Genomic DNA, 26,322 nt, shown 5'->3' with positions numbered 1-26,322 from the left:
TAGAATGGATTTTATGAGTCTCATTTATTTTATCTGCGTTCTTCTCAATAGCTTGCTATTAATGAACATTCAAGCAGATAAGATTGCAATCACATTCCTTCAATTTATTGACCCAAGGGTATGGTGCTTTATCTTAGTGTTTTCTAAATTAGTGGGTGGAAAATAATTCCAATAAAAGGAACTAGCTATTGATCAAACATGCATAAAGACCATTAATCCTCCCATTGTGATGACACACAAAAAAGATCAGCCATTTGGCGTGACTTCATGTGCCAGCTCCTTCCTGCCCTCTTCCAGCACATTCCAGCAGCATACCCTTCAAATCCTTGTATTTCTCCTCAATGCCTCTTGTATTTATCTACTATTCCCTAAAATACATCCATACCATTTGCCTCAATTATTCTCCATAGTTGCATTTTCCATGCTGTAACTTAGTGAAGAAGTTTTGGCTAAGTTTCTTATTGGATTCATTACAGACTATCTAACACTGATGTCCCAGCAAAAAAAAAATCCTTGGAGTGGAAACTTTTTTCTCTAGATATATCCATTGATGCCTATATAATTTTAAGATCCACAGATTCCTTATCATTGGAAACAGGCCCCAACAAGTCCACACTGACCCTCCAAAGAGTAACCCACCCAGACCCATTCCCCTACCCTACTATTGTACATTTACCCCTGACTAATGCACCTAACCTACACATCCCTGAGCACTATGGGCAATTTAGTATGGCCAATTCACCTGTCCTGCACATCCTCAGACTATGGGAGGAAAGCAGAACACCTAGTGGAAACCCACCCAGACATAGGGAGAATGTGCAAACTCCACACAGACAGTCGCCCAAGGCTGGAATCGAACCCTTCTTTGATATTATTCTTTGAAATCTCTTTTTTGTATCTTTGCTAGGGCTTATATATCCATTTTATACCACAGACACAGCACTGCATGCAAACATCTGAAAAAGGACAGAAGATAGAAGTGGAAGTAAAATTTAATTTATTTATTGGCATGTGTATCTAAGATATAGGGAAAAGTGGTTTACAGCGTCGCCCCACTCTGGCGCCGCCCTAAAACAGAAAAACAAACAAAAATATAGAATATAATGGCAGAAAAATGAAGAAATAAAGGAAGTGTCCAACTTTACAGTCCTTCCCGCTAACTACTCCATCGTGGGCCATAGATCTGGTGGCCAGGAATGAGTCCCATTCACTGCACTGCTATGGGTCAACTTCAGGCCCACCTCACTGTTGCAGCCACCGCCAATGCCACTGGGTCTTTTACTGGGTCCAAATATGCCTCTACTGCCACTGTGCCACTAGGAACCCAAACATGCCTCCGCAGCAGCAGCCATTAGTCAGCATTAGAATTGTCTTGATGATGCAGAGGCCACTGCCAAGAGTCCACATTGGCTGGGCCTACTCGAGTCCATGCTGCTGGGCCTACTCGAGTCCATGCTGCTAGATCTATTCCAGCCCATGCTGCTGGGCCTACTCGAGTACGTGCTGCTGGGCCTACTCGAGTCCACGCTGCTGGACCTACTCCAGCCCATGCTGCTGGGCCTACTCGAATCAGTGCTGCTGGGCCCACTCGCGGTTGCCGTTGCTGTTGCCATGACCAAGCTCTTCACAAAGAGGTAAGCAAAATAAAATAGACGAGAAAAGAAAAACGGGGAAGTGCAAAGCTAGATGTGTCTGATTGATCACAAAAAAAAATCCTTCCTCCCACAACATATTTTTCAATTATCAGACACTTCCAGCTGTAATTTTGAGAAACAAGATTCTGGGGTCCAGTTGCATTCCAGAATTGAAGCATGAAAATGAAGACTGATACCCTAGTGTTGTACTGAAGGTGTGCTGCACTTTCTGTTGCATTTTGTTTCATATAAGGCAATAAACATAACTGTTATCTGGTTTGTTTACCTTAAAGAATAACAGGGGAGATACCCACCTCAACAGTTTCACAGACAAACATATCTCTAAGTAAACATCTTTAAGCCTTTCATTGCTCATTATTAAATGGCTTTTTATGAATTTTATTTGTGTCCAAAATTAGTTGCTGTGTTCCCTGTAAAACACAAATACCTCACTGGCTGTAAACCACTCTGCGCTGTCCAATAGTCATAAAAATGCAAATAGGAAGCTTGTTCCAGTTGTTGGAGGCCTGTCATCTCAGACCCAGGACATCTCTGCAGGAGGTCCTTAGGGCAGTGTCCCAAGAACTGTAACTTCAGCTGATTTATCAATGACCATCTCTTCATCATAAATCAGGGGATGGGATGTTTATTAATGACTGTGCAATGATCAATACCATTCCTGATTCCTCAGCAACTGAAATCACCTGTATCCATAAGTAGGAAGACCTGAACAACATCCAGGCTTGAGCTCATAAGTGGCAAGTAATATTTATGTTGAAGTTGCCTCAAGATCCAAAGAAGAGTCATATCAGACTGAATATATTAACTTTGTTTCTCTCCCCACAGATTCTGGCGCACCTATCGGGTTTGGCCATCACTTTGTTTATTTTACGACCGTTTGCCAGAGGTATGACTAACTAGTGAACAAAGGAAAAAAACAAAGAAAATTACATTCAACAGGAACTGGCCCCTCGGCCCTCCAAGCCTGCATTGATCCAGATCCTCAATCTAAACCTGTCGCCTGTTTTCTAAGGACCTGTATCCCTCTGCTCCTAGCCCATTCATGTATCTGTCTAGATACATAGAGTCACATTGGCATAGAGATGTACAGCACAGAAACAGATCCTTCGGTCCAACTTGTCCATGCCGATCAGATATCCCAACCCAATCTAGTGCCACCTGCCAGCACCTGGCCCATATCCCTCCAAACCCTTCCTATTCATATACCCATCCAAATGCCTCTTAAATGTTGCAATTGTACCAGCGTCCACCACTTCCTGTGGCAGCTCATTCCATACACATTGTCCGTTAGATCTCTTTTATACTTTTCCCCTCTCACTATAAACCTATGCCTTCTACTTCTGGACTCCCCCACCTCAGAGAAGAGACATTGTCTATTTATCCTATCCATGTCCCTCATGATTTTATAAACCTCTTAATAAACATCTTAAATGATGCTATCGTGCTTGCCACTATCACCTCCGCTGGCAACGCATTCAAGGCACCTACCACCCTCTGCGACTAAAGAACTTTACATGCATATCTCCCCTAAACTTTTCTCCTCTTACGTTGAACTCATGATCCCTAGTAATTGAGTTCCCCATTCTGGGAAAAAGCTTCTTGATATCCACTCTATCTATACCCCTCATGATTTTGTAGACCTCAATCAGATCCCCCTTCAACCTTTGTCTTCCTAATGAAAATAATCCTAATTTACTCAACCTTTCTTCATAGCTAGCACCCTCCATACCAGGCAAAATCCGAGTGAACCTCCTCTGCACCCATTCCAAAGCACCAACATCCTTTTGATAATGTGGTGACCAACAATGTATGCAGTACTCCAAATGTGGCTGAACCAAAGTCTTACACAACTGTAACATGAAAATTGTACTCAGCACTTGTACTCAATATCCCGTCCGATGAAAGCAAGCCGTTAGCCTTCTTGACCACTCTCTTGACCTGTGTTGCCACCTTCAGGGAACAATGGACCTGAACACCCAGATCTCCCTGTACATCAATTTTGTTGTCATTGGTAGTCATCCTTACCTCTGGTGTTCTTTTTCCCATGTTTGAACTAAGGCCGTCATGAGGTGAAGGTGCCGAATGATCCTGGTGGAATGCAAACTGTGTATCAGCAAGCAGATTATTGCTGACCATGTGCCACCTTATAGCACTGTTGGCAACCTGTTGTGGATAAATAGGGGGGTATATGGCTAGATTGGATTTGTCCTGCCTTTTGTGCAAAGGGCACCCCACAAATTACGATATTTTTGTGTAAATAGCAGTGTTGTAGCGGCACTGGAGCAGCTTGTCTAGGTGAGCAACTAACTTTGGAATCAAGGTCTTCTCTACGATTTTCAGAATATTGCAGTATCCAACCTTCCGCTGATTCTTGATGCCATATTGGTCAATTGAATTGAATTGGTTGAAGATTGGCTTCTGAGATGCTGAGGACCACAAGAGGAGGCAGAGATGCGCCATCGATTAGGTGGGTGCTTCAGCCTCAGTCCTTGCAAGAATCTAGAATCCCTACAGTGCGGAAAGAGCTATCCAGCCCAACAAGTCTGCACCGACCCTCCAAAGAGCATCCCACCCAAACCCACCACCCCACCTTACACCTGTAATCCCAAATTTCCAATTACTAATTTACCTAACCTGTTCATCGCTGAACAGGATGGGGTAATGTAGCATGGCCAATACACTTAACCTAAACAGCTTTAGACTGTAGCAGCAATTGACAGAAACCCATACAGGCAGTCACCTAAGGATGCAATTGAATCAGGATCCCTGGCACTGAGAGGCCACACTAAGCCACTATATCTCTCTAATGTACAAACTAACCTTTTGCAAAATGGTACTCTCTCTGATCTCTTGGTTGTGAGATCAGTTATCTCTGTCTATCACATGCAGTTTCTGGTACTTGTTATTAAAGTAGTCCTGTTTTTAACTTCACCAGGTTAACACTTAATTCTCTGTACGCCTTGTGCTCCTTCTGGCATGCCTTCCTTTCAGCCAGCTTTGATCTCCTGGCTGGATGGGAATGATAAATTGAGGAATATGCCAGGTCATGAGGTTACACATTGTGTTTGAATACAATTCTGCTGCTACTGATGATTCACAGTGCCACGTGAGTGTGTTGCACGATCTGTTTAAATATATCCACTTAGCATGCTCCTGGCTGCGATCGCCCCAAAGCAGGGGCCTTGCAGAAGTCCTGGAGCTGTGTTTGTGATTCTGGTGATGAAGATGAATTGCATTTAAGCCATTTGTTTTTATTCTTTTGAACATCAAAATAGCACAGACTTGAGGTGACAGAATACTTTTGACTGCATCTCCCTCCATATTTGTGACAATAAATCATTTACCCATATATCATTTATTCATTCATGCTATTGTGCCACAGCAGAGAGTTTTCTCACAGTGAAGATTAGACTTTGCCTCCACAAGATAATAGTATGGCTACTCTCACCAATCCTATCAGAGTTAGATCCATTTATATCAGGCAGATTGGTGAGGATGAGGCCAAGCTTGATTGTCCTTTGGTTAGGTTGCCCACCAACAATTGCAGAATCCCTCTTGCAGCTAAATCTTTCAGGACTCAACCAGCTCAAATCAGTAGTGGTGCTAATGAGTCACACTCTGTGATAGTCATTGAAGTCCTGCATCTATAGTACATTCTTTGCCCTCATCACCCTCAGTGCTTCTCCAAAGCCCCTGCGCTCATCTACTTGGGACAGCCCTTAGGAAGACATTGTAATGTTTGTCTTTTTAACTTGCTTCTTGTCTTTCTGACCTATGACTATACTGTGTATAACTGTAATGTAACTCTTTTGCTTCAGTTCTCTACTCTGTAATTAAGGACTGAACCAAGGTACACTCTATCTAAAATGGTGCCATGTGTTGGTGACATTATTACATTGTAACTAATCTGGAACTGAAGAAGCTGTACCTAGGCACCTTTACACTTAAGATGGTGGGGTAAGTAGCAACGTATAAACCTTTCACTGTACTCATCTGTGCACCTGTGACAATAAAACTAATAAAATTTCAAATCAATGCAAGTCCAGCTCAACCTGGAAGGTACTGATTCACCAGCTGACAGCTAAAAGGAGGTTGGTGTGCCTGGTAGTTAGGAGGTTTCCTTGCCGATAGTTGACCTAATGCCGTAAGATTGAATGGGTTCAAAATCAACACCAATGACTCCCAGGCAGCCTTCCCCAACTGTGTACCATTGTGCCACCACCATTGTGGTGCATTTACAATGGCAGGTCAGCATGTGAAAATGGTTAATAAAATATATCAGATCAATGACTTTATTAAATAGGAACAGAGTACAAAAGCATGAAAATTTGTGCAGAACACTGGCAGAATTTCTACTGGAATGTCTCACTCAAGGCACTGTGCTTTCGGAAAGACAAAGGCCAGTGGAGAGGATTCAGAAAGGAGAAGTTTCAGACAATCAGCAGGAGTATCCCTTTACTGATCATCTATTAGAAATGGCACTCAGGCACATTAAGCCAATGAAAATAATTAAAAAGTAGCTCTAAATTGTAACAGGTGTATTCCTTTAGATGCTGTTGCACTCTGCCAAGGACGGTTGACATTGCATTTTTAATTTGGGACAAAGGTTTTCACTCACTCAGCATGTTCAGTTTTGCAAACAGCAAACCAAGGAGTACAAAATTAGTCTGATTTAGTTCCCATCTTTATACTCCTATCTTTTCTTCAACTCATTAACTATGTCCATTTAAATCTAATTTCTCTTCTTTCAGTATTCAGTATCCATATGGTCCTCAAAAATACAGGATGTTATGGGTTCTGTGCACAATATATAAACACATTAAACCTGTCTCAATTAAAATGAAGAAAGCAATAAAATTAGAAAAGTTATAACAGCAACTTCATAGACTTTAGTTTGCAAAACGCCTTATTACACTTATAGTTAAAAATTTATGACTCATTTATATCAAGGAACAGTCAGCATTTGTAAATGACCTGTAGATAACTATCCTAATCACACATTGCTGAATCTGCTGTATGCTGAGGAATGCTCTAGTCCATAGGGCACATGAACTACACAGTTTATGATTAAAAAGATGTATCTGCATAATACAACTTGAGATCCTACTCAACAAAAGCACAGTCTTTGTAAATGGTAGTGGTTCACCCCACATTAATCACAACTGGCCACTGACCAGATATGAATATTATCATTGGTGAAGTTTTGTCCACATCTCCACTGGGTAGATGAGGTGACCATGGCACAAAATGTAACCTTTACCAAAGTATTTTCCATTGAAGGATGATTAAATCCATCTATCATCTGTTTTGTTCAAGTAATGTTGAACTAATTTTCCTGTTGGTATCTGCAAGGACCAAACAGGGAGAGACTCGAATGAGCTGATGAAAATATTAAAAGCTTTGCTGTGGAAAAGAAAAGTTTCCTTTCATTGGAGGAAGGGAATCAAGAAAGGGTGGAATAATCTTAAAATTAGAGCAGGATAATGTAGTTATCTAATGAGGAAACACTTCTTCATACAAAGGGTAGTGCATATTTGGAACTCTATGTCCCTGAAGCCTCAAGAGCTTTCAGAACTAAGCTAGGTGGGTTGATATGAGGCAAATATAGAGGGAACAAGGGTAGCCGAATGGAGTAAAGAATCTATGAATAATGATCTAATTAAATGGTGAACAAGCTCACGGGTCTCAATGACCTGCTCCTTTTTTTTAAGATCCTGTATCTCAATGATAAAAGACACTATCTGAAATTGTAACTTATTATTCTGACTTGCATTTTGAGCATTTTTGCTCATTATTGTGGAAAAACTAATTATAATTTATGACCAGGATAATGACTGAACATTGATTTAGACGGTAAATCACAAAGTTGACAAACAAACAATCAGCAAAAAAATAACCTGGCCGAAGCATAATCGTTCTGAGCATAATTTTCTTGTAAATGCTTGGATCGTCCTCAACTAAGTTTGCTTTTTTTTTGAGTGGTGGGGGGAGGTGGGAGAGTATAAATTTCTTTGGAGCTCATCCGTCAGCAGTCAGTAGTCAATAGGAAAAGTGTATATACGCACATGAATGACAAAGTTTGTTTTGAAAACTTGACATTGGAGCAAGTCCAACAAAACTTGCCACATAAAAGGGTTGCGTTTGGGCATTCTACATGAGGATAGTAACATGTGGCTGAAGTTAGCCAAAAGTCAGCATACAATTTTGGCAAGTCTTACAGTGAGTTTCTCTCTGTGAGCACTAGTGAGGTTTCACACACTATTGTCCCATACTCACCTCATTGCCTATGCACCCAATGATGCCTCTTTTTGTTTTCTCCCAGTCACAACAGACAGATGTACTGGCCACTGCTGAGACTTCCAGGATTTCTGGCACCAATGCCATCTGTTAAGTCCAATCATGTACCCGGTTGAGTGGTTACAGTCTGCAGCTGCCCTACATTGTACATTTGCGCCAGACATGTTGAACGGAGGGTGATTGGCTATGGCAACCTGGAAGTCCTGTCAAATGGAGGGAGTGTATGCCATCAGTACCCCCATGGAGCATGTCCTGAGATGCTGGTGACTGATAGCTGCCCACAGAAGTAAGCACTACCCTGGAGTCGCCAAGTTTTAATTTTGACTTTCAAGTCAGGAATTACTGCTGCCTAGTTTCCCTTTGGTGGGTGGAAAAATGGGAAACTTCATATTAACAAAGTGAGCTGATACATGATGTGATTGTTAATGCATACAAATAAGCCTCTCACTGCTCACTCGTGAGAAACTAGTCTCACTGTTCAACACTGTTGGAAAATGAGATTTTTTTTATTCTTGACAGTGACTGCATTTAGACTGTGAGATCAAGACTGATCTCACAGGATTCTCCCAGCTTTCGCCAATGCCCATATCATTCACAGTCTGGGAAGTTTCATCCTAAGCATTTGAAGAAGTTGGTGTTCTGAAAGACTACAAAATCTAGAGGGTTCTAGGGAAACATTGATCTTGATGGGGGCCCACTTCATACACACATCCCTTTTCACTTGGGGAAGGAAGGAAGTTACAGCTGGCTATCAAACAGATAATAGATTTGTTATTTGCACTATCATCCATCCAGCAAGTTAAACATTTTCACAATTCGATACATAAGCACCAACCCCCTTCCAAGTAAAGTGCATCACATTTGAGTGTGCAATAAACTTCCCTCTAGTTCACTAGTTCAACCTGCCTCAACTTTCACCTCAGAAAATGCAGGCTGTGAGGTAGGCTTTTGTTTCCCAAATTAAACCATTCACCTGGACAGAAGTCACAAATTTTGTACCAACTTATGAATAGATTTTTCCTGTGGGCCAGCTGGATGTGGACTGAGTTTGATCAATGTCATTTCATGCTAGGCTCTCACCTCATAGACGGGAGATTTTAAACATAGAATTTCTACAGTGTGGAAGGAAGCCATTTGGCCCATCAGGTCCACACTGACCCTCCGAATAGCATCCCACCCAGAACTACCCCACAAATGTTATCCTTTTAACCCTGTATTTCCTACGGATAATCCGCTTAACGTGCACATCTTTGGACTGTGAGAGGAAACCAGAGCACCCAAAGAAAATCCACGCAGACACGGAGAGAATGTGCAATCTCCAGAAAGACAGTTGCCTGAGGGTGGAATTAAATGCAGGTCTGCAGCACTGTGAGGCAGTAGTGCTAACCACTGAGTCACCATGTCACCCAACTGGAAAAAGCTGGAAAAAACAAATCACAGCAAATTTTCCTTGGTTTACTCACACACACAACTCTGTAATTTGTTGTGGGACCGAAAATCTTTCTTTTCTTTTAGATATAAGCCACCAACTATTTGAAAAGATGTACAAGCTGTCAAAGCCTCCCCAAGAGCTTCTGTGGGCAAGGGAGGACTCTGTACCGGAGTCTACTCAACCTTCCCTGGTTCTTTCCCTGAGATCATTCAATTGCCTGGAATAAAATTCTTACAAGCAGTTCATAAAGATTTTAGTACATTTATTTAATCATTCACAATTTAATACGGTATCACAGTTACTGAGTAGTAAGACACTAAGTCCTAATCTAAGTAGAGATTTGAAAACCCGAGCAGAGTAGTGGCACCGACACTTACCAACCTAATGCTCTCTCGGACTACTCCAAAGTGGCACTCTCAATCTTCAGTATTTATACAGATTTTACCCAATTAGCATGTCAATCAAACATCTGCTAATGAACATGATGTTCTCACCACATTCCTGCTATGCTTATGATAAACCTATGTTCGTCTTTTGCTGACTATGATCATTTAATTACATTACTGATTTTGTGATCTAGAGTTGCGATAACAAAAAGCTGCCACTGTGACCGTTTGTACTGACTTGGGTGATGACATTATTTGCTGGTATCCCCTAACGTTTAATCACATACTCATCACCTCATGTCCTTATCTAAACCCGATTACTGACTGTCTTTCACGTCTTAAGCCCATTCCTTATCATTTTTCACCTCATGTGCTTGATCAGTAAACTCTTTATCCAAACCTCTACTGTCCTTTCTCCTACGTACTTTAAGTTTGAAATCATCTGTCAATGTGTCTTCCTTTACATTGTGGTTTCTGTTCCTCCTTAATAACGAACTTTAAGTTTCAAGGCTGCCTAAACTTGTTTTTGCACAGAGCTGGACTTCCTGCTTTTCCCAGAAAGCTTGAAATCTTTATTTAAGCTATATGACTTGATACTTTTTACTTTTGTAAATTTAATGCTTTATTTCTAATGTTATTTGGTTTCTTTAATTCTATGCTTTCCCTTCATGTCCTTTCTCAAAGTTTACAAGTAAATTACAGAGATATGCAAGGATTATAGTGCAGTTGTAATCTGGCACTTTAATTGTCTAAATTTAGATTCAGATAGGAGTAATTTAGAGGATATATATATAGAGAGAGAGAGAGAGAGAGAGAGAGAGAGGGAGAGAGAGAGAGAGGCGATCCTAAAGTGTGTTCAGGAGTATTTTGTAATATGGTGTGTGTATATATTATATATATAGTCCAACAATAAAAGAGGCTGGTTCTCAGGAATGCGGTGCAGCAAGTGGATCAGGAGTCCGCAGGGAAATATTTATGGAACAGTGATTGTGATACCACAGAGTGGAATTTTCGCATGTATATATTTATAATGTGGGTATTCAGAGGTGATTCACCATACCACATGCCAAACAGCTCATTAAGAACCAACCAGCAAACTGTGGAAAGTGAATAAAAGCTCCAACACAGCTTTGTTGGGTTGCCAGAGCTGCCAACCAATAAGAGCCAAACTGTTTCATGGTCCTAAGGTCAGCCATTTGAGGCCTACTCCTCAGGGGACCTATTGGTGAGGAGGTAAGTATTTATTGTACTCATGGAGTGCAAGTTGGCGGGAGAGTCGGCAGTAAGGGCAAGGTGTGATTGTGAGACCACCCTCTTTTCTCCAATCTCTGTCTCCGTTTGCCCCCAGGATTTGGGCAACTTGAAGCCTCTACTCACTAACCTATAAAAGCTGGTCATCCTGATTCCTAATTGAGAAACTAGCCACTTTTCCTGCATGCTAGGGTGGCAGCTGATGGGGAAATGGGAAGGTGAGGCCCTTGAATGGCCGTGAATTGACTACTCAAGGGCCTTAATGGTGGGCGAACGAGAAAAACACTTTGAGCTGTTGAGAAGGAGAAATTAGAGGGAGATTTGTCCCTGGCAAGATGGTAACAACCTTGTCAGTTCTTTTAGAGAGAAGAAAATTTCTCCCTTAAGTGAGGTTGTCTATCAAAAATGACAAGAATAATTAACCAGGGCAATGAACCTCAATGGGATAAGAATGAATCAAATGCGAAATGGAATCAATCTTGACAAGCAAGACTATAACTGAACATTGGGCTACCTTTAAAGAGGAGATAGAATGTCCTGGTATATGCTCCACAAAGAAAAACAGTAGCGAAAACAAACCCAGAATCCATGGATAAATAATAGAGATAGAGATTCCCATGAAGAATGAAAGTGCCCTTGACAGATCTCAGAAGAATATTACAACTGAGAACTAGACTAAATTGAGAAGGTTGAGGGAAATTGAAAAAAAACGCGGAGTATGAAAACAGCCTGGCAACGAACAAAGTCTTCTACCATAAAGATAGCAAAAGAGTTGCGAAAAGGTTGTAAAAGGAGGAGTGGGGTCAATAATATATCAAAAAAATGTATTTATTGATAGACTAGGGATCATTGCCCAGGTACTGAAAGAATACTTTGTTGATCTTTGCCAAGGAAGGAGAGTTTTTACAGGTCATGGTGGAAAGGGAGCTAGTTCAGATACTTGAAGAGCTTACTCTTGTTGAAAAGGAGGTATTGGATAGGCTGTGAGTATTTCAATGAGGTATAAACAATGACTGCTGGAAACCAGATTCTGGATCAGTGATGCTGGAAGAGCACAGCAGTTCAGGCAGCATCCAAAGTGCAGCGAAATCGACGTTTCAGGCAAAAGCCCTTCATCAGGAATAAAGGCAGTGAGCCTGAAGTGTGGAGAGATAAGCTAGAGGAGGATGGGGGTGGGGAAAAAGTAGCATAGAGTACAATGGGTGAGTTGGGGAGGGGATGAAGGTGATAGGTCAGGGAGGAGAGGGTGGAGTGGATAGGTGGAAAAGGAGCTAAGCAGGTTGGACAAATCCGAACAAGTCTTGGGGACAGTGCTGAGCTGGAAGTTTGGAACTAGGGTGAGGTGGGGGAAGGGGAAATGAGGAAACTGTTGAAGTCCACATTGATGCCCTGGGGTTGAAGTGTTCTGAGGCGGAAGATGAGGCGTTCTTCCTCCAAGTGTCTGGTGGTGAGGGAGTGGCGGTGAAGGAGGCCCAGGACCTCCGTGGCCTCAGCAGAGTGGGAGGGAGAGTTGAAATGTTGGGCCACGGGGCGGTGTGGTTGATTGGTGCGGGTGTCCCGGAGATGTTCCCTAAAGCGTTCTGCTAGGAGGCGCCCAGCCTCCCCAATATAGAGGAGACCGCATCGGGAGCAACGGATACAATAAATGATATTAGTGGATGTGCAGGTAAAACTTTGATGTGGAAGGCTCCTTTAGGGCCTTGGATAGAGGTGAGAGAGGAGGTGTGGGCACAGGTTTTACAGTTGCTGTGGTGGCAGGGGAAAGTGCCAGGATGGGAGGGTGGGTTGTAGGGGGGCGTGGACCTGACCAGGTAGTCACAGAGGGAACGGTCTTTGCGGAAGGCGGAAAGGGGTGGGAGGGAAATATATCCCTGGTGGTGGGGTCTTTTTGGAGGTGGCGGAAATGTCGGTGGATGATTTGGTTTATGCGAAGGTATTTCATGTTGAACAGATACCAGAACAAGATGAGATGGGTCCAGGAATATTGAATGAAAGTGAGTATGGAAATTATGGATCCACTGGCCACAGTTTTCCAATCTTTCTCAAACTCAGCTGGTGCCAGAAGAGTGGAAAATTGCAATTATCACACTATTGTTCAAAAAAGATGAGGCGTGAAGGTTCAGTAGGGGCGATTGAGTGTTATAAGGTAGCCAGGAAGGAGCTAAAGAGGGAGCTAAGAGAAGCGAGAAGGGGACATGAAAAGTCTTTAGCTGGTAGGATTAGGGAAAACCCAAAGGCTTTCTATAGGTATGTCAAGAATAAAAGGATGACTAGGGTAGGTATCGGTCCAGTCAAGGATAGTAGTGGGAAGTTGTGTGTGGAGGCGGAGGAGATTGGAGAGACATTAAATCAGTACTTTTCCTCAGTATTCACTCAGGAACAGGACACTGTTGCTGATGTGAATATGGAATCACAAATAATTAGAATGGATGCCCTGGAAATATGCAGGGAAGAGGTTTTGGGAATATTGGAAAGGATGAATATAGATAAGTCTCCTGGGCCTGATGGCATTTACCCCAGGATCCTATGGGAAGCTAGGGAGGAGATAGCAGAGCCATTGGCCTGGATTTTTATGTCGTCGTTGTCAACAGGAATAGTACCAGAGGACTGGAGGATAGCGAATGTGGTCCCATTGTTCAAGAAAGGGAGTAGGGATAGCCCTAGCAACTATAGGCCAGTGAGTCTGACTTCAGTGGTGGGCAAAGTCTTAGAGAGAATGGTAAGGGATAAGATTTATGAACATCTGGGTAGGAATAACGTGATCAGGGATAGCCAGCATGGTTTTGTGAAGGGCAGGTCGTGCCTCACAAACCTTATTGAGTTCTTTGAGAAGGTGACCAAGGAAGTGGATGAGGGTAAAGCAGTAGATGTTGTGTATATGGATTTTAGTAAGGCGTTCGATAAGGTTCCCCATGGTAGGCTAATGCTAAAACTTCGGAGGTATGGCATTGAGGATACATTAGAGGTTTGGATTAGGAATTGGCTGGCTGGAAGGAGACAGAGGGTAGTAGTTGATGGATTATGTTCATCTTGGAGCGCAGTTACTAGCGGTGTACCACAAGGATCTGTTTTGGGACCATTGCTTTTTGTTATCTTTATAAATGATCTAGAGGAAGGACTTGAAAGCTGGGTAAGCAAGTTTGCGGATGACACAAAAGTCGGTGGAGTTGTGGATAGTGAGGAAGGAAGTGGTAGGTTACAGCGGGATATAGATAAGTTGCAGAGCTGGGCGGAAATGTGGCAAATGGAATTCAATGTAGCTAAGTGCGAAGTCGTTCACTTTGGTAGGAATAACAAGATGATGGATTACTGGGCTAATGGTAGGCTACTTGGTAGTGTGGATGAGCAGAGGGATCTTGGTGTCCATGTACACAGATCTCTGAAAGTTGCCACCCAGGTAAATAGTGCTGTGAGGAAGGCATATGGTGTACTGGGCTTTATTGGCAGAGGAATTGAGTTCCGGAGTCCTGAGGTCATGTTGCAGTTGTATAAGACTCTGGTGCGGCCTCATCTGGAGTATTGTGTGCAGTTTTGGTCGCCATACTATAGGAAGGATGTGGAAGCTTTAGAACGAGTGCAGAGGAGGTTTACCAGGATGTTGCCTGGAATGGTAGGAAAATCTTATGAGGAAAGGCTGAGGCACTTGGGGCTGTTCTCATTGGAGAAGAGAAGGTTTAGGGGAGATCTGATAGAAGTGTATAAGATGATTAGGGGTTTAGATAGGGTAGATACTAAGAACCTTTTACCGCTAATGGAGTCAGGTGTTACTAGGAGACATAGCTTTAAATTAAGGGGTGGTAGGTATAGGACAGATGTTAGGGGTAGATTCTTCACACAGCGGGTTGTGAGTTCATGGAATGCCCTGCCCGTATCAGTGGTGAACTCTCCTTCTTTATGGTCATTTAAGCAGGCATTGGATAGGCATTTGGAAGTTATTGGGCTAGTATAGGTTAGGTAGGATTCGGTCGGCGCAACATCGAGGGCCGAAGGGCCTGTACTGCGCTGTATCCTTCTATGTTCTACGTTCTATGTTCTAAAGAACCAGCAACTATAGTAAGTTCAACAGAGCCAAGCACAACATGAAAGATTAAAAAAGAAAATACTGTGAGTTGGACAATGAAAGCCAGCATTAATACGACATGGATCAGTTATGTTTAATTAACTTAGATTCATAGATATGTGCAACACAGAAACAAACCCTTTGGTCCAACTCATCCATGCTGACCAGACTTCCTAAATTTATCTTGTCCCATTTTCCAGCATTTGGTCCATATCCTTCTAAACCCTTCCTATTCATGTACCCATCCAGGTGACTTTTAAATATTGAAGATGTACTTGCCTCCACCACCTCCTCTGGCAGCTCTTTCAACACACACACCACCCTCTGTGTGAAAATGTTGCCCTTCGGGTCTCTTTTAAACCTTTCCCCTTGCACCTTCAACCAATGCCCTCTAGTTTTAGACTCCCCTATCTGAGGGAAAAGACCTTGTCTCCTCACCATATTTATAGCCCTCATGATTTTATAAACCTCTATAAAGTCACCCCTCAGTGTCTGATGCTCCAGCTTAATCAGCACCTTCCTGCAGTTCAAACCTTCCAATCCTGGCAATATACTTTAAATATTTTCAGAACCATTTCACGTTTCACAACGCCTTTCCTATAGCAGGGAGAGCAGAATTGAATGCAATATTCCATAAGTGGGCTAACCAAAGTCCTGTACAGCTGCAACACAACCTCCCAACTCCTATACTCAATACACTGACCAATAATGGCATGGAGCTTAAGATGAAATAAGGAGATGATGAGAACAACACGGTAGATGGGCCAATTGTCTCCTTCCTTGCTTTAACAATTCTATGATTCTAATTTGAAATTATTGACCAAATTAACGAAGGTAATGTGGCCTGTAAAATGTCTTCAATGCTCAATCTTAATATTTGATTTCTAGAACCTCGACTGACCTTTCAAGATGACTTCCAATTCATCTCTCAGAATGTCAAAAGTACTATATCGGGAGCTGGTTTCAGGGATGACATGTTTCTTCAACCATCCTCCACAGGCATACTGATAAAAGTTTTTGCAAGGATCTGCAGTTTGGTCCATATTCACCACAATACGGGCAGCTGAGGGGTCAAATAAAGATGTAAGTTTAAAAAAAGCAATGAATTTTGCACGAAGATCAGAAAATATATGAAGCATGTCAAGATAAGGATTCCTTTGGTGGCTAAGTCATCAATGTACTAAATGATTTATCTTTTCTTTTGGCTGAGATTTTAAAACCAGTACCTGCTTCTGCTCTTTCACATGAACATAAGAGGTCCCATGATACTATTCTGAATAAGAACAGAGCAGTTATAACTGGTGCTCTGGCCAATCCCTCAATCATCACAAAAACATAGCAGATGTAGGTTCTTTACACACAGAGTGGTGGGTGTGTGGAATGCACTGCTGGTAGTGGTAGTACAGTCAGATACATTAGGGTGACTTAAGCAACTCTTGGATAGGCTCATGGAATATATTACAAAGAAGGTTAATCTGATCTTAGAGTAGGATAAAAAGCTGGCACAACATCGAAGGCCAAAGGGTCTGTACTGTGCTGTACTGTTCTATATTCTATGTTCACATTGCTGTTTGTGAGAGCTTGCTGCATACAAATTGCTTGCTGTGTATCCCATTTTACAACAGTGACTCCACTTCAAGGAGGACACTTTTGGTTATATCAAATGGGTAGATAGTGGCTACGAAAGGCACTATTTAAATGCAAGGTTTGATTTTTGTATGAGAATAGGTGCTTAATTTTGTTGAGGGTCAGTAAAACAAAATCAAAATACAGGCTGACAGATATTTTGTGAGGCAAGGGTGATGGGACCAAGAAGGGAAATTGAGTTAAGGTTAAGATCACCAACAGTCAAATAGAATGGTGGAGTGGGGTCAGGATGTTAATTTTAAGTATGGGCAGTAAGTGGCAATGAGTAACTAGGATCAGAAGATGATGTTTTTGTTTTTTACATTAATTCCTATAAAATCATAAGAGGTTTGATGGAGTTAATGGAAGCTGTCTTTCCCTGGAATGGGGTTATCAAGATTAGCAGGCACATTTTTATGGTGAGAGGAGAGAGATTTAAAAAAGATGTGTGGAACAAGTTTTTTACACTAAGGGTGGTTCATGTCTGGAATGAACTTCCTGAGGAAGTGGTGGATGTGTGTACAATCATGTTCAAAGGATATCTGGATAGGTACATGAACAGGAAGGGTTTGGAGGCCTATGGGCCAGGCAGGTGGGACTAGTTTAGTTTGTCATTCTGTATGGCAGGGATTGGTTCTGCGCTGCATGACTCTGTGTCTCTATGTCATTGGCTTTGCTACCGTTTCCTCTCTGCCTATAGGCTTACCCCCTTGAGCCTGGTTCAGGAGCTAACCTATAAGCAGATTCAACTCAACTCGATTCAATTCAATGGTATCTTAACTCCATTATCTTTGCCCATGAAAAATCTATCAGCATCAGTTTGATTGATTTTAAACTGACCCAGAGCCTCAACACTTCAATGTTATCTGATGAAGGCGGACTGTTGGATATAATAAACTGCAATTCCCTCAACTGTTTTCACATGAGGTACTTTTTTGTTAAAATAAAATTCAACAGGAAAGAACATGTCACTAAAACAAGGAATGATATCCAAAATCTTAGAGAATGACCTGACTCCTTCCTATCCCATTAAGTTGGAGAATGGATAATTCAGAAGCCTGGGAATTTAAAGAATAATTATTGAGAGGCAGCAGTAACATCGGTCGGCTAGCAATCGCTATTGGCCTAAGGACGAGTGTTTAAATCTCACCATGGCAGTTGGTGAAATATAAATCTATTATAACCTGGGGATAAAAAGCTTATAGGTGACTGTGTAACCATTGCTGATTGTTGTAAATCTCATTCTAATCGGGTCTGGTCTACATATGACTCGAGACTGACAACAATGGGGTTGACTCTTAACTCACCCTCTGGGCAATTATGAATGAGCAATAAATAAGTAATGGCTAATGAGAACTATGAGAGACATGAGCCAATCCTTTATATTTACTAGAATAGACAATCAACAAAGAGAAATCATGTGACACAATATTTTTGGCACACGTTTAAATTTTGATTTGGGCTGACACTTTATAAATTGCCAGACCAAATGTTACTCTCTGAACTTTCTGATCAGAGTCAGGATTATGGCTTGAAAATCAACCAGGAAACCATCTTGTTGCAAACAGAATTTTAAGAGATTTCAATTCATTATCGATGAATTCTATAGTAGAGCAATAACCAGCCGTTACTGCAAAGCAACTGTTTAAGTGAGAACCAAAACATGCAGATTTAACTAGTCAGTGAATCTTTTCATAGAATCCTTCCAATGTGGAAGCATGCCAGTTAGCCCATTGAGTCCACACCAACTCTTTGAAGAGCATCCTACTCAGATCCACCCTCCTACCTGACAATGCTTTATTTCCCATGGCTAATCCACTTAGCCTGCATATCTCTGGATACTGTAGGCAATTTAACACAATCAATCCACCTAACCTGCACATCTTTGGACTGTGGGAGGAAAGAGCATCCAGAAGAAACCCACACAGGCACTGGAGAATGTGTAAACTCCACACAGACAGTGGTCAAGGGTGGAATCGAACCCCGGTCCCTGGCATTGTGAGATAGCAGTGCTAACCACTGAGTATTGTGCTGCCCTATTATTGGCTTCGCTTTTATTTGCCAAGTTGAAAGATTTGATATCGTGTAAAGTTATTTCTTTCTACATATTTTGCGGCTTGGGTATGTTTGTGTGCACTCTTGAGAAGCAACGTGGATTTGTACACTGTCCATTGTTAGCCGAGTGGGTTTTAGCAATGAAATTATCTGCTTACTTAATCAACTGTCCATTTCTTACAAGACTGCAAGCAGTAATGTACACATACATGGGGTGGCACAGTGGTTAGCACTACAGCCTCATGGCGCTAGGGACCTGGGTTCAATTCCAGCCTTGGGTGACTGTCTGTGTGGAGTTTGCACATTCTCATTGTGTCTGCATGACTTTCCTCCCACAATTCAAGGATGTGCAGGTTAGGTGAATTGGCTATGCTAAATGGCCCATAGGATCCTGATTATTAGTTAGGGGGAATGGATTTGCGTGGGTTACATGTTGGTGTGGACTTGTTGGGCCAAAGGGCCTGTTTCCACACTGTAGTGATTCTATAAAAAGCATACTGAATTGGCAGTCCAGAATGCTTTAATTTAGAAAACCTCTTGCATTCAAATGTGGAGTTGGAAAAGAGAGACAGTTATCCTTCTGTACCTGGTCAAAACGTTAGAATAAACAAAGTCACAGGAATATATACACATCCGCAGATATTTTACTAGAACCATGGCAACAGAACTAAAAAATGGGCAAAATTCCCAAAGTGATTCTGCCACTGTCCATAGCTCACAGATATGAGAGATCAACCTCAAACTAAATGACTGTGGACATGTAATTAAATCAGCCAACTGACAGTGGGTTTTCCAGAAATTTCAATTTTTTGCCATGGGCTGATAGGTGGACATTGGTCAGTCATGCTTTGTGCAAATGCAATAAAAAGGAAAGATCTGTAACAGGTAAGTGGTTGAGGGCAATAACATTTATTACAGACTGAAACGAGCAGACTGTGTGGTAACGAGCAACAGCTAACAGATGTAGAGGTAGTCTGATAAGAGTTTACGCTGACTAGAGGAAGGATAAAGTGTTTGAGGGATCTGTTGCTTAATTTGCCTTTGGGCTACGCATTCAGAGTTTGGAGGGTCTTTTCGAATGGCAAAGTGTAGGAGGTAACTCCACAACCCTGTGGCAGCCATTCTGTGAAGGAGAATGAGACTTATTTTATGACTAAACTTGGGATTTATTATGTTTGATATTGTGGGTGCAAAATTAGAGAGATAGGCTGACGGTCGTATATCAATGACAGTTTGCTTTTTTTTAAATGAACTTACCTGCTGATACACACGATGGAGTGGTACATGTTTTATCTGGGGAGAAACAAAGGAAATAATCATGAGTGATCCCATAATCCAGTACTATCATAATTAATTAGACTGTACAATCTTCTTTATTAGCATTCTAATTATTCACCACTATTTTCACTGAGTTGTTGTTATCAAGCCATGGCCTCCTGTAAAACAAATTAAAACCTTACAGAATCCAATTTATAAAGAATGAATCCAACTCATTTTAAGGCTATTGGTTTTGGCTTCACTCCTGCACCTAAGATACTAATATATTCCATAGGCATTTGTTTCACAAGATGCCTGGGAAATTGTCCTACCGTAAAAGTGCACACAAATTCAATTTGTGCTGCAGAACAAAAGTCTCCCATCACTTGTTCCTGCTTCTGCTAACATGAGCTTCTCCAGAAATCTGTTGCCTGCACCTGAAACACAGCCTGTGTACCTACAAACCTTATATTTGCTGATCTGCATTGGCTTCTCACCCACAATGACCCAATGTAAAATTCTTATACTGCTTTTCAATCCATCCCTCATTTCCCTGTATCATCCTAAACTATACAACCTGCCAAGATCTGTGTGTCCATTCAATTTGAGTTTCTTGCACAATCCAACTTTTAAATTGTACAAGCCCGAAGCTCTGGAATTCTAGGCCTAAATCTCATCACCTCTACTTCCCCTTCCTCTTTCAGGACGTGTTTTCTTCTGTCAGGTAAGTTTGCATAAACTTGGTTTATATGTCCTTCAGCACAGTGACCTGACCAAGGTGTTGAAGATTATAAGAGGTCCTTTTGAAAAATTGATCATTCTTAGCATGTGGCCGTTACTGTTTGGGCCAGCATTTAATGCCTTTGGAAGGTGATGGTAAGCCATCTTCTTGAATTGTAGCTGTCTATGTGATCTGTGGAGTATAGGGAGGGAATATTACTATGTCGTTTGACTTTGAAGCTTTTGTCATCCTAACTCTGAAGCATTACTTTGAATTCACATTATGTAAATACTGTTATCTGCCATTCACCATTGGCACAGAGGCAGGACTAGGGTTGATGACTCTGTACGGATGTAGTCCTAGAGTTTTCATGACATGAGGCCCCACCTTTCTCAACCTCATGTCCTCACTCCCATCATCAATTGTCAAACAGGCCATTATCATGGCACACTACCTCCTTCAGTCAATTGGCGAGTGAACAGATCCTTGATGACCCAATTCAGTGTCCTCTCCAATTCCCATCTGAGCACAATTAATAAATCAATTTGTTCAAAGACAACTTTTTAAAACGCAAGATTGTAATTTTGTATTTTTAAATTATTTTTAATGCCCCCATTTTATTTTTCTTCAGTGTTTTGTTTGCAACAGTGCTCTTGAAATTATTCAATTACTGGAGACTCGTGGATTATCCTGGGGTTTTGGCAACCCTAGACGGAGTCAGTAGATGCTGCCTGTGGCGTGAAGTGCTTACATTGGCTTATATACATACACAGATCCAAATTCTAGGTATGAATGGTCCCTGTTCTACTTTACTAAGCTACCCAATCCCTTTGGGCTCATGTACTACTCACCAGATTATCTTAGATACAACTGTGCAGGTTAGCTGAAAAACTCATTGAGGCAAACTCGGTCATTAAAAGTATCTAGATTGTTGCTTTGCTAAATTCCTCAAAACTGTTAAATGAGATTTCATGAATTGAAGGCTAGGAGTATAGACTGTGTATTGCTACTATCCGTGTAACAGAGTTACAGATGAAAATCGATATATGAATGATGATGATAACTACTGTGTTGTTAGCAAGCAAGATGTCCAGACGAAAGGAGCACAGATTCAAAGTCAGAAATATTTGAAGGGCACTGAGGGAGTTGAGGTGGGAATGGTGATTGGAGAAGACATAACAGCATGAAGTAAATGCACAGTGGCCAGGTCGCGTCATCAAGTCACCTTTTATTTGCTAGTGCACAGGACATTGGCTGCAGCCAGCCAGCTTGATATCAATCCTCCACTGAGGAGATTCTAATTTTCTGGTTATATTAGTCAGCCGATGCTTTCCTAGTCTGCCGAGGTTAACAACTCCAATCAAGAACCTCGTAGTTAACAAAGTCAACCTGATCCCAATTACAGCATAGCAGGAGTGAACGATGCAAATTGATTTATCAATGGCTCACATAAAGATATTGAGTCTAAAGAACAGAGTGAAGTCAACATTAGCAAATTTAAACAAGAATATGGTAGACCTACAGAAAAGGATTTGAGGATCTGGGAGAAAGAGAAAATATCCCATAAAAGATGGTGTGCAATTCAGCAAGAGTACAGCAAAAGGCTAACGAAGATTCCTGCGCTCTTTACTAAAGTCGATGGTGCAAAACTATTCAGGTCAGTGGGTAAGAGATAAAAGAGCGATGCTTTTTGCTGAAGGATAAGGAGAAATAATACAATGACACTGTTAAAGTTGGTGAAGGATCAGAGGAACCTGGGGATTTGTGTATACAATTCTTTGAAGGTAACAGGGCAAATTGAATAAGCTGTTGAAAAAGCACACTAGGAAAAAGGACTGCAGTTGGCTGGAGACCAGAGTCGAAAAGTGTGGTGCTGGAAAAGCATAGCCAGTCAGGTAGCATCTGAGGAGCAGAAGAATCGACGTTTCGGGCAAAAGCCATTCTTTTGCACGAAATGTTGATTCTCCTGCTCCTCTGACGCTGACTGCTTTGCAGTGCTTTTCCAACATCACACTTTTCAACTGTTGAAAAAACACATGCTAATCTATACTTCAGCAATAGACGCAGAGAGTGCAAAAGCAAGGAAGTTAAGCTAAGCCTATATAAAACACTGACTAGACCCTAGCTGAAGTTTGTGTTAAACTCTCTGTACCATACCCAAGGAAGGGTATCCAAGATCTTAGGCAGCATTAAGCAAAGATTTATCTAAAGTGCAACAAGAGTGAGGGACTCCAATTCACTTCAGGAGGTTAAGAAAACATTTTTTTTCTCCTTAGAGCAGAGAATATTTCGAAAAGATGTGACAGATGTGTTAAATAAAACATGAAGAGCTTTGATGAAGTAAGTAAATTACCAGTCACAGAGGATTGGTAAAAAGAAGACATTGTTTCAGATAATTGACAAAACAATGGGGGCCAACATGAGGAAATCTTTTAATAAAGGTAATAGTTATGATCTGGAAAGCAAGGTTTTTAAACTTAATGGAAATAGATTCAATTGTAAGAGAGAACTGCATTTTTTAAAAAACTGAGAAGTGGGATTTGAACCGACGGCTACAATCTTGACTGCCATGAAGGGACTATGCTTTTGTAAATGTAGGCCTTCCTGAAATTAATTGCATTTTCTTTTGCAGCGGTATTAGCTGTGAGTAGCACTCTTTTTCGGAGGCAAGTGAATTTGAGTTCACATTCGAGTCCAGTGCTTAAAGTATAAAAACCAATGCTAGCACATTGACACAGTACTGAGGAAGTATTGTACTGACAGGTGAGATGTTAAGACCACAAGGTATAGGAATAGAAGTAAACCATTCAGCTTTGACTATCCTCTTAATTGTGCATAAAAGATGCCCTTGCACTCCTTTGAAAGGAGAACAGGAATTGATCGCTGTCTCTGTAGCTAATTAATTGTCCTTTAATCATCGTCACTACATTAGACTATAACCATTTGGTAGTACAGTACAGTAGTACAGTACTTGAGTGAAGCTGAAAGATAATCCATTTTATGGAAACTTTTCGTCTTGCCCTCAACACAGAATCATAGAATCACTACAGTGTGGAAGCAGGCCGTTCAGCTACACAAAAGCCAATTTCCCTTTTTATTATTGAAGCTGGTTTGAATCTGAACCATGTGAAAACATTGCTGTAATGTGACCATCCAATGTAAGACCAGAAGTAGGCCATTCAGCCTTTCACATCTGCACCCCCATTCAATGAGATTATGATTGTTCTGAATCTTCAACTTCACTTTCCTGTCATTTTCCTACAATGTCTGATTCCCTTCCTGGTTAAAAAATCTGTTTATTGCAGTCTTGAATATACTTAACAACCCAGCCTCAACAGCCTTCTGCAGTAAAAAATTCCACAGATTCACTACCTTCGAGAAAGCAAAATCTGTGTCTTAAATATGACATCTTAGATTATGCCCTCTAGTCCTAGGCTGTTCCACATGGAGACAGACCTTTCCCCATCGACCTTACCAACTCCATAGGAATCATGAATGTTTCAACAAGGTCACCTTCCATTGTTCCAACAAGCACAGGCCCAACTAACTCAATCTCTGCTCACAAGACATTCCTTCTGTACCTGTATCAGAACAGTGATCCTTCTGTGGACTGCTTCTAATGATAGTACATCTTCTTAGTTAAGGGACCCAAAACTGTTCACAGTATTCAGCTGTGGCCTGACTAGTGCTTTGTATAATGTTAGAAAAAAACACGAATGTGATTGTATCAATTAATATCAATTCCTCAAATTTGTTTCCAATTATTACATGGAAATGCAGGAAAACACAAAGAAAAACAATTTGCATATTCGATTTTATCTTTCCCAATCATGAGGCACTTCAAAATGCTTTACAACCAATTAGGAAGCATTCAAAAATGTTGTCAAAAATCACACAACATCAGGTTATAGTCCAACAGGTTTATTTGGAAGTACAAGCTTTAGGAACGCTGCTCCTTCATCAGGTAGCTAGTGGAGCAGGAGCATAGGACACAGAATTTATAGTAAAAGATCAACGTGTTATACAACTGATGCAAAGTATTGAACAAACCTAGATTGCTGTTAAATTTTTAAACACTTAGAATGGGAATTCAGGTTTTGAGTTATTAGTATGTAAATCCCAGAACTTCTTTCAAGTCACTGTCCCTAGATAACTTAAGGTTTGATTTTAAAAAAGGTGACATCTCAGATCAGACAATGCATTAAAATTATGAGGTTAGAGTTTGTCTGTATCCCAATCTTGAGCCAGTCTAGTTCTATTTCTAAAGTAGGAATTTATAAAATCTCAAATGTTCTGAATGCCGACAGATAGTGTGCTTTTTCAATAAAATAGAATGTATTTGCAAATACAAATCTGCAAATGCAAGTTCATCCCATAAACTTATATGTTTGTGTGTGTGTGTGTGTGTGTGTGTGTGTGTGTGTGTGTGTGTGAGAGAGAGAGAGAGAGAGAGAGAGAGAGAGAGAGACTGTGTTCGTGTCTGTGTGTCTGTCTGAGTGTTTGATAAACTATGTTTGCGAGTGTGATGCAGTATATGCCTGTGAGAGGGTGTGTTTGTGAACGTGTGTGGATGTTTGCATCTGAGAGTTAGTGTGTGTATGAGAGAGGGCCTGTGTAAGTTTGAGTGTGAGCATGTATAGGAGTGTGTGTATGAGACTGTATAAGAGTGAGAGTGATCCTGTCCCACTAGCTACTGATGAAGGAGCAGTGTTCCGACAGCTTGTACTTCCAAATAAACCCATTGGATTATAACGTGGTGTTGTGTAATTTTTAACTTCAAAAATATAGCCACTGTTGTGTGTCAGCAATATGATAAAAGGCATGCACTAAGTTCTCACAGACAGCAATGTGATTATGAGTGGAGATTTATTTTCTCTGATCTTGGTCAAGGCACATTGGGAGAGTTCCCCTGTGTTTCACCACATGCCTCCCACATACCTCAACTCTACCCCCATCATACAACCTACCCAAGATAGTGCAACAGGACATTTTATCTCCCACTTAACAGGACAGATGGAACCTCAGTTTTATATCTCATTTGAAAGGCAACACTGAATTCAAGTGGGACTTGATCCTAAATATTTGACTTAGCAACAGGCATGCTCTGAACTTGGCCTCAGAAATTCGGACTGAGGTGATATGAAAGCAGAGGGTTGTAGTGAATGGAAACTGATGTGCAATGATACTCACCAAGAACCAGGTTTTGAACAAAGAACAGCACAGGAACAGGCCTTTCAGCCCACCAAGACTGCACCAACAAATGGCACCTTTCTAAACTGAAAAATATTTCGCCTCCACACAGTTTGTATCCCTCTATTCCCTGTCTATTTATATATCTGTCAAGTTGCCTCTTAAACATTACTATTGTATCCACCTCCACCACCTCCTCTGGTAATGAATTCCAGGCACTTACCATCCTCTGTGTAAAAAACTTGCCTCTCACATTTCTTTTAAACTTACCCCCTTTTACTTTAAACCTATGTTCCCTGGCAATTGACATTCCTAACCTGGGAAAAAGACTCTAATTATCCATTCTTTCCAGACTCAACCCCTCATTGTTCAAAATGTAAGAGAAAACAAAC

General features: G+C 41.2%; 1 protein-coding gene across 4 annotated transcripts in view; it reads right to left on the bottom strand.

Moving 5' to 3' along the window:
• Positions 1 to 26,322, bottom strand: part of LOC132821793 (neprilysin-like) — a 190,893-nt gene that overhangs the window by 151,787 nt on the left and 12,784 nt on the right. For all 4 annotated transcript variants that reach the window (XM_060834584.1, XM_060834587.1, XM_060834586.1 and 1 more), the window contains exons 3-4: positions 20,020 to 20,055; positions 15,983 to 16,144 (exon numbers count right to left, since the gene is read on the bottom strand). In XM_060834584.1, coding sequence (XP_060690567.1) covers positions 15,983 to 16,144; positions 20,020 to 20,055 — 198 coding nt within the window. The remainder of the gene's footprint in view (positions 1 to 15,982; positions 16,145 to 20,019; positions 20,056 to 26,322) is intronic.

Source organism: Hemiscyllium ocellatum, chromosome 13 (assembly GCF_020745735.1).
Source record: "Hemiscyllium ocellatum isolate sHemOce1 chromosome 13, sHemOce1.pat.X.cur, whole genome shotgun sequence".
NCBI classification, from domain to species: Eukaryota; Metazoa; Chordata; class Chondrichthyes; order Orectolobiformes; family Hemiscylliidae; genus Hemiscyllium; species Hemiscyllium ocellatum.
Note: the sequence above shows the minus strand (reverse complement) of the source record. Positions and strands in the feature narration are given on the sequence as shown.